Source organism: Salmo salar, chromosome ssa02 (genome assembly GCF_905237065.1).
Source record: "Salmo salar chromosome ssa02, Ssal_v3.1, whole genome shotgun sequence".
Classification (NCBI taxonomy): Eukaryota; Metazoa; Chordata; class Actinopteri; order Salmoniformes; family Salmonidae; genus Salmo; species Salmo salar.
The window spans coordinates 40,376,178-40,385,410 of record NC_059443.1 but is presented as its reverse complement, the minus strand read 5'-3'; the positions used below and the strand labels follow the sequence as shown (position 1 = coordinate 40,385,410).

Below are 9,233 nucleotides of genomic sequence, written 5' to 3'. Positions count from 1 at the left end.
CAAAACCTGTTCAAACCCTGTCATATTTGGAATTTATCGATTTTACACAAATTGTGATAAAACACGACCTTTCTTTCCTTACATTTATAATACTGTTTGTTGTTACATCATATACTAAGCATTTAACAATTGAATTACACATTGAACTTGATCCTGTAAAATTCATGGATATTGCTGTCGGACACTTTTGTATGGAGATCTCAGAAGTGCACTGTAACCTCGTAACATTTCGTACCTCCCTATGTTACAGTGTGAAAACAGTTTTGATGGGCACACATATCCAAAATAATGTCTGCGATTGCAAAATCAAAATCATTTAACAGAGAGTAACTTTAACATGCTTAATAAATAAAAAATGTGATACTGTCATTAACAAGGTTCTTCAATAATTACAGTGGCATGAAAAAGTATGGTGAACCCTTTGGAATTACCTGGACTTCTGCATAAATTGGTCATAAAATTTGATCTGATCTTCATCTAAGTCACAACAATAGACAAACACAGTCTGCTTAAACTAATAACACACACAATGATACGTTTTCATGTCTTTATTGAACACACCGTGTAAACATTCACAGTACAGGGTGGGAAAAGAATGCGAACCCTTGGATTTAATAACTGGTTGACTCTCCTTTGGTAGCAATAACCTCAACCAAATGTTTTCTGTAGTTATGGATCAGACCTGCACAACTGTCAGGAGGAATTTTAGACCATTGCTCTTTACAAAACTGTTTCAGTTCAGCAATATTCTTGGGATGTCTAGTGTGAACCACTCGAGGTCATGCCACAGCATCTCAATCGGGTTGAGGTCAGGACTCTGACTGGGCCACTCCAGAAGGCGTATTTTCTTCTGTTGAAGTTGTTGATTTACTTCTGTGTTTTGGGTCGAAGTCCTGTTGATTCACCCAACTTCTGTTGAGCTTCAATTGGCGGACAGATAGCCTTATATTCTCCTGCAAAATGTCTTAATAAACTTGGGAATTCATTTTTCCGTCGATGATAGCAAGCTGTCCAGGCCCTGAGGCAGCAAAGCAGCCCCAAACCATGATGCTCCCATCACCATACTTTACAGTTGGGATGAGGTTTTGATGTAGATGTGCTGTGCCTTTTTTTCCTCCACACATAGGGTTGTGTGTTCCTTTCAAACAACAAAACTTTAGTTTCATTTGTCCACAGAATATTTTGCCAGTAGCACTGTGGAACACCCAGATGCTCTTTTGCAAACTTTTTTTTTTAGACAGCAGTGGCTTCTTCCGTGGTGTCCTCCCATGAACACCATTCTTGTTTAGGGTTTTACTTATCGTAGACTCATCAACAGAGATGTTAGCATGTTCCAGAGATTTCTGTAAGTCTTTAGCTGACACTCCAGGATTCTTCTTAACCTCATTGAGCATTCTGCGCTGTGCTCTTGCAGTCATCTTTGCAGGACGACCACTCCTAGGGAGAGTAGCAACAGTGCTGAACTTTCTCCATTTACAGACAATTTGTCTTACTGTGGACTGATGAACATCATGGCTTTTAGAGATACTTTTGTTACCCTTTCCAGCTTTATGCAAGTCAATAATTCTTCATCTTGGGTTTTCTGAGATCTCTTTTGTTCGAGGCATGGTTCACATCAGGCAATGCTTCTCGTGAATAGCAAACTCAAATTTTGAGTGTTTTTCAATAGGGCAGGGCAGCTCTAACCAACATCTCCAATCTCGTCTCAATGATTGTACTCCAGGTTAGCTGACTCCTGACTCCAATTAGCTTTTGGAGAAGTCATTATTTTTTTCCCAACCTACACTGAATGTTTAAATGATATATTCAATATAGACAAGAAAAATATAATAATTTGTGTTTTATTAGTTTAAGCAGCTTGTGATTGTCTGTTGTTCTGACTTAGATGAAGATCAGATCTAAATCCAGATCATTCCAAAGGGTTCACATACTTTCTCTTGCCACTGTATGCACAATAGTTGTTTGATGCGCATTTGATGTCTAGCTGTTTAGTGTATGAGGGGACATTATCGCGCTACATCATCTGATTCAGGATTTTTTTGTTGAATGACAGTCAAGCGATAAAGAGCTCCTGTTATACCGCATGTGATTGAACAACAGCCAAAGTGCAGGAATTACTGTTGATCTCAGAACATGTTTGTGTCCATGTTGTTACGGCGGTCAAGATAATTAGCCTACTCCGTGGACAACATTAAATCAGGATTCCTGAGATAAGATTACAGTCAGTGTACGTTTTGATCGTTTCTTTTCCCGAGTTAAAATGGAGCAGTCAGGAATGGGAAAACGGTCAATTGTTTCATTCTTAAATAAGAAAACATTTAAAATGACTTTTGGGCCTCCTGAGTGGTGCAGTGGTCTAAGGCACTGCATTGCAGTAATAGCTGTGCCACTAGAGATTCTGGGTTCAAGTCCAGGCTCTGTTGCGACCGGGAGACCAATGGGGCGGCGCACAATTGGCCCAGCGTCGTCCGTGTTAGAGGAGGGTTTGGCCGGCAGGGATGTCCTTGTCCCATCGCGCACTAGCGACTCCTGTGGCGGGCCGGGCGCAGTGCACGCTGACACAGTCGCCAGGTGTACGGTGTTTCCTCCGACACATTGGTGCGGCTGGATTCCGGCTTAAGCGGGTATCGTGTCAAGAATCAGTGGGTTTTGTTTTTGAGGGCTCTCGGCCTCTCCCGAGACCGTACGAGAGATGCAGCGATACGGATAACACGAAATCAGGAATGTTTAGCAGGGCTATAAATTATAGAAAAGTTGACTAAAGCACAAACAGACCTGGCTACTAGGCATGACAAAGAAACATTTTGAATGTGATGTAGATGTTTTGTTGTTGCTAGGTGGCGTTATAGTCATTATGCCTACCTAGACTTTTATTCCTGTAACTACAAACGTGAAACTGAAAGAAAATCATATTTAAACATATATGACATTTAACATGAACATTGGCCCCTTTATCGAAAGACCCATATACATTTTAGTCATTTAGCAGACACTCTTATCCAGAGCGACTTACAGTAGTGAACGCATACATTTCATTTTTTTTCTTTCTTTTCGTACTGGTCCCCCGTGGGAATCGAACCCACAACCCTGGCGTTGCAAACACCATGCTCTACCAACTGAGCTACACGGGACCATAAAGACATATTACAGACACCACCAATATGTACACCACTATTCCCACTTATTTACATGACCAATCACCAGTGCACATTCTCACCAAAGTGTATATTTACCATCAATAACACACCTTTTCTTCAAGTCCTAGGCCCTGCAAAGATCTCAGAAATGGTGTACATTAAAGAGGTACATTTTATTTTATACTACACACCAAACTAACAAAGGAATATAAAGTATCATGGAGGCATGGACGGTCCGTTGAGGTAAAAATATGACAGCTGTTGGCCCTAAATATTCCCCCTCTCCCCTCCCTCCCTCCATATGCATTGCGAATATCAGGGAATTGTCAATGGTTTAGAACCCCATTTCAGCCAATCAGATTGCAGATTTCTCCGAACCCGTTTCATAAGTACAGTTATTCACAATAAGAAATGACAGAAAAACATATCCTTTACTGTTCATCCATCTTTCTGTAACCATTTCAGTTTCAATATAACAACTCTGGGGAAATACTAAGGTAGGTCCACTTTTTATGACATGATTATCTTGTTCTCAGAAAACCGTACATGCGCGCACACACTGACACACACACCAATTCCTGCATCTTAACTATGAGATAAATTCACAGACTCAGTAAATTTGTACCATGTTGTGCTTATAGTGCCAGCCTATTAGAGGAACATGTGACGACGCATCAGAGAATGGTGTCCTCGCTCTCTTCAGAGTGTGTGCTGAGCTGAGATTTGAGCTGTGACTTCCTCTGTGTTGTGATGGCCGCCCAGATACGACACAGCATCCCTCCTCTGTGGAGGAACAGTTACAGTAAAAAAAAAAAAAATAAACATTACAGTACACACCCTTTGTGTGTGGGTGGGTGTCACATCCATACACCCTCCTACTGCACAGATCCCTGGTCACACGTTGACACATCTCAGCGAATTCACAGTACTTTCGCAGTCCTTTGAATAACGACATAACAACCATCCAAACAGAAAACAATGGGTTTTCCTCATTAGCGCAGATCAGTTTCCTGTATCTGCTTTAAGGATGTGTGAACATGATTGGAGGAGGAAGTTCACCTTATGGCACAGTACATCAAGTCATCCCTGCAGGCCATGGTGAGGAGACAGTCCAAGGTGAACTCGTGATAGAGTAACTAGAAACAAAAGCACAGCGTGAATTGTACTTACGCAACATCAGTGAGAACAAGCCTCACGCAAACACGGATCGAAACTGAGCTACATTACTTCCTATTTTTTCAGGTTTTTCGTGGTATAGACTTTTGTGACTTGTCATATTATTATAATGTGAATAAGGCTCACTCTTTTCACCAGTTAGATGGTTTATTCCATGCATGTAGTTACCCATCAATCAATAGTCACACCATATTTTGAGAACCAATCCCACATCATTAAGTCACAAAGTCATTTTGAAGTTCCTTACCTTGTCTATGGTGTCCTGATCTACTGGGATAGCCTTCAGCCAGCAAACCAAGGACTTGACTTCTGGGTTCGAACTTATCTGCAGGGACAACTCTGTATCTACAGGAGGATGAGAAGACAAGTCGGTATGATCTGGTCACCAGTTTGCACCATCATGCTACTAAGCTGAAAATTATGAGTATTTCAAATGCATATTTTCAGTACTGGTTAAGGTGTTAGACTGACAGTCACAGGGACTGAGGTTTTGAGTCCCAGTCGGGGCTATTCGCGACAGTATACGTTAACGGTAAAGGAAGTAAACCTGACAGATACAAAGCAAAAGCGTTAATTAGGGTCTAATAAACAAAAACAGGCCAACATTTTCCAATGCCAGTTTCTAATCATTATTATGACCGACACATCTGGTTCGAATTCTCAAATCTCAGCGGCAATGAGCTACACGCCTTAATCTCAAACCAGTAGAGCAGAAATCCACTGTCTGAGGGTGAGGTGTGGAGAGAGATCTAGAAACACAGGGTGTGAATCACAAAATCTACCAACTGTCTCAATGGCATTCCATCTCTCCATTTTAGGAACATTACAGTAGGCACGCTGTAACTTGTGGGGCCACTGTCATACCACAAGCTTCAACCTCCAGTGTCTACATGTATACAAAAACACACAGGATTTGATGCCTGATATTCATTATTTATTAGGCAAAGTGTGTTTGGCCTTGCTACATACTAAGGTGTGGCAGAGTGACAGAATTTGGCTTACTTAGGTACTTCACCCAAACTTACAATGTTTACCAACACACTAGCCTTAAAAGGGCTGACTAATGTCAACAGTCAGACCGCTTTGGGACGGAGTAGGAGCTGAAAACATTACCTGTGGGTTCTGATGTGTTCCTGGTAGTGTCGATCTGATCCTGTGTCCTCTGGACAGAGTTCCTCAGTAGCTCCTGGTATTCGCTCTCTTTCTCACTCAGCTGAGTCAGCAGTCTGAAACACAATTAGTCATTATGAACCAGGCCTGAACAGTACATTTCCCTATTTACACATATCACTTCACTGTCCATATTGTAACTGGTTGCAATTTAATCATTGGTGGTATGCTGGCACTTTCACTGAATCTGTAGGAATGACTTTATCTTCTTAAAACTTTAAAGCCCATTATACTAAAGTTGAAATAAAAGGAAACCCCATGTTAAAAGGTGGAATAAAGAATAAAATGACAATACAAATGCATTTTTTTTGTCCTGCCAATAAAGCAATGTAACATAAACAGCTAAGTAAATGGCACTGAACCTGCGAGTCTCTAGCCGTAGATCTCTCAGTTCCTGACTGAGGGGACAGTTAGTGTTGTACTGGAGGCCATTGGGTAAGCAGGGGCTTTCTGAAACCTCCTCTATGGTCTCTGTGTTGGCTGGCGCCACCACCTGGTCATCTGAGAAAACTGCAGGCAAAAGCTTTACTAGCTCACTGGGCCGCTGCTCTCTCTCTGGGCTACTCTCCTCCGTCTCAAAGGAAGACTGCAGCTGGAGCTTGAGCTCTGAAAGACATTGAGGTGTGTGTGAGCATGTGTGTGGGGATTTGGGAGGTGGTGAGGTCTTTGAATGGCGGGGTTGGACTCAATTCCAAATCCAGAGTCATATCATGAAATTGAACAGTAGTTCAATGAGGAATTTCCATGTCCAATACAACTGATAGAAGTTGAGATAGAATTAGGCCTGACTGCTCGTTCTTACCTGGTAATAGTACAGTGATGGCGTCCTGCACGGCCTGCCTCAGCAGGTTATCCAGAGCAAACATCCAGTGAGGTTTCACCTGCTGCTGCCTCAACACCTTTTTCACCTGCACACTCGAGGGAGTGAGAAGAACGGGTTAGCACAATACTATTGGGTGTGATGCAGAGCCTGTGGTAAAACTGCTGGCTATTGACACATATACGACTCCACCTGCTCAATCCCACGTCCACCCTTGTCTTGTGATTACTAACTATCTAATTCTTCGCGGAAAGTATGGAAAGTATGGAATTATATGGCCAATTAATGACAGTACGCAATCTTTTACGTGCCAGGGAGAAATGGAAACTGGCAGGGCTACTGCCCTCAAGGACTGGCGATGCAACTCCTGGGTAATGTTCATTAAGTACCAAATTAAAAAGAACAGGGAGGGACTACTCCAATAAGATTTTGCAAGATGTTTTATAATGTTTTCCGTTGCATACCCGAATGAACACAACCGTGACCTCCAGTGACCTACCGCACCCTGGAAGCTGAAGAGCACCGCTTGCAGATTTTTGAGGGGTACTGCGGTAGCAAGCAGTGTGGAGCGCAACTTCACCAATCTGTTGGTCAGGTGCCTTCTGTCTGGAGAGCGGATGTTCTCCCGCAGGCAGCCAATCAGCTCAGAGATATGCTCTGAGGTCGCGGACCCAACTTCTGTTTGCTTAGAGGCAAGGAGAGAGGAAACGTTATAAAATAATAATAGGCAAAGAAACCAACAAATGTAAAATGCAGACATAAACACGCATTCTTTCACACCTAACATGTACAGCAGACTCCTGATAAGGGTAAACTCAGTTTAAGTGCCTTGTGGTCCTGTGTAGCTCAGTTGGTAGAGCATGGTGCTTGTAACACCAAGGTAGTGGGTTCACCTTCCCCGGACCACCCATACGTAAAATGTATGCACGCATGACTAAGTCTGCTAAGTGGCATATTTTATTATTATATTATTTCACCATACATTGTTTTTAATTGCTCTGGATACATGCATGCTCCAATCGGTTGAGTGCATGCCCTCATAACCATCCTAAGCCATTGCATTTATCAGGAGTTGACTGTATTAGGGATATATCCTTCTCTGGGCCCATAATCAAAAATTGTCAAAGAGTAGAAGTACCGATCTAAGATCAGGTCCATCCTGTCTTATCCATTATGATCTAAAAGGTAAAACAGATCCTAGATCAGCACTCCTACTCTGACACATACAGCCCAAGATCTCTCGCTCTCTCTACCTGAGGTAGTGTGTTCTGGATGTTGTGCACTACGTCGGTGATGTACTCAGTGAGGATCCTGTGCAGTGTGGTCCTTCTCTCGCTGTCCTTCCTCAGTAAGAACAGGCCCAGGTTCTCCCCTGACGTGGCTGGACTAGCCGTCATGTCCACAGCACTGGCCTCCTCTGACACCCTGGCCACCACAAGGGGGAGACGAGATACACCAAAGTCACATAGATAAAACATTCTGCCAGACAAATATGGTCTTGGCAATATTTAGCATGGGCTCCATCTCAATTGCTGGAAAATCTGACCTCTTCTCTACTCCTCCCCTCTATCTGCAGTGATTGGAAAATACGACAATATGGTGGAAGTTCATCACGGAGCAGCTGGATTTTTCAGACAATTTAGAAAAAGCCATGGTCTATTTTGAGGTTATCTATTGCATTATATTGCATTTACATTAAGACAATGATCTACAATGAAGTTGTTTCACAAATCGGATGTAATCGAATGGGGAACCAGAGGGTATAGGATGTTTAGCCCTACGACAGGAAGCCTCTGGTGCTGGGTGGGCTCTTTGTATTGCCCTTTCCTCTGAGGGGGGAGAGGGTCCTCCGGAGGTCCCAGGAGCACGACAGGTCCATCCCGTCAGTGTCCCTGTCTGTATCTGTCACACGTATAGACACTGGGACAGACATACTGCGCTGGTAGATGTCACCTACAGGACACAAAGCAGGGCAGAGTCATTACCCTAATAATGGTGACGGAATGGCGATGAGCATAGCGTTTCTGAATTAGGAAGACTATATACAGACAAGAGGAATAATAATTCATATTTCAGACAATTATGAAAATAATGAACATGAGTGTGGAGATAGATAGATATATGAGTGGCCAAGAAAGGTCGTGCGTTCCCATCGTCGGGGGTTATGTGGTCAGGAGTAGGCAGTGTTATCACAAGACCAGACTCTGGCACTGATGATGATTGATGACTATAAAAATGAAGACGCTAACTATGATGATTAAAATAACGCTACCTATGATTATGATGATAACAATGATGATGATGAAGATGACTCACCAGCATCCGTAGGCAGTGTCTCAGGCTCTGGCTTGGCCTTCCTCCGGGAGGTGGACTTGAGGAAGGAGTCCTTGAGCAGCTCAGAGGCCGTGGCCCTGTTGTCTGGGTCCGGGGTGAAGCATCTCATGATGCAGCCTTTGGCATCACCTGACATACACTCCGGCACCTCCGGGTGGATCTTGAACATACCAACCTAGAGGGAGACGGGAACAGAGTACGTACACTTCAGGGTTGTGTTCAGTAGGGCACGCAACGTAAAACGTTTTGCAACGGAAACTTATTGTTTCTTATTGGACAAGTTCAGGTAGTCCCTCCCTGTTTCAGTATATTTACATTTTAGTCATTTAGCAGACGCTCTTATCCAGAGCGACTTACAGTACTGAATGCATACATTTCATACTTTTTTTTTTTGTACTGGCCCCCAGTGGGAATCGAACCCACAACCCTGGCGTTGCACACACTATGCTGACGCTGCAAACACCATGCTCTACCAACTGAGCCACAGGGAACACAGTATATCTTCAGTTTGATGCTTTATGAACACAACCCTGGTTTCAGCTGGTAAAATTCTTTAGTCCAGTATTTACCTAGTATTCCACAGGTACAAGGTATAG

At 43.1% G+C, this 9,233-nt stretch overlaps 1 protein-coding gene across 1 annotated transcript in view; it reads right to left on the bottom strand.

Moving 5' to 3' along the window:
• Positions 1-2,816: 2,816 nt before the first annotated feature.
• The window catches only part of LOC106583027 (mitogen-activated protein kinase kinase kinase 5), a 32,193-nt gene continuing 25,776 nt past the window's right edge, over positions 2,817-9,233 (bottom strand). Inside the window, exons 19-28 of the mRNA XM_014166770.2 lie at positions 8,620-8,812; positions 8,085-8,256; positions 7,557-7,728; positions 6,803-6,988; positions 6,286-6,391; positions 5,846-6,089; positions 5,427-5,539; positions 4,561-4,658; positions 4,197-4,273; positions 2,817-3,920 (exon numbers count right to left, since the gene is read on the bottom strand). Of these exons, the coding sequence (XP_014022245.2) occupies positions 3,812-3,920; positions 4,197-4,273; positions 4,561-4,658; positions 5,427-5,539; positions 5,846-6,089; positions 6,286-6,391; positions 6,803-6,988; positions 7,557-7,728; positions 8,085-8,256; positions 8,620-8,812 (1,470 nt within the window). The 3' untranslated portion in view covers positions 2,817-3,811. The remainder of the gene's footprint in view (positions 3,921-4,196; positions 4,274-4,560; positions 4,659-5,426; positions 5,540-5,845; positions 6,090-6,285; positions 6,392-6,802; positions 6,989-7,556; positions 7,729-8,084; positions 8,257-8,619; positions 8,813-9,233) is intronic.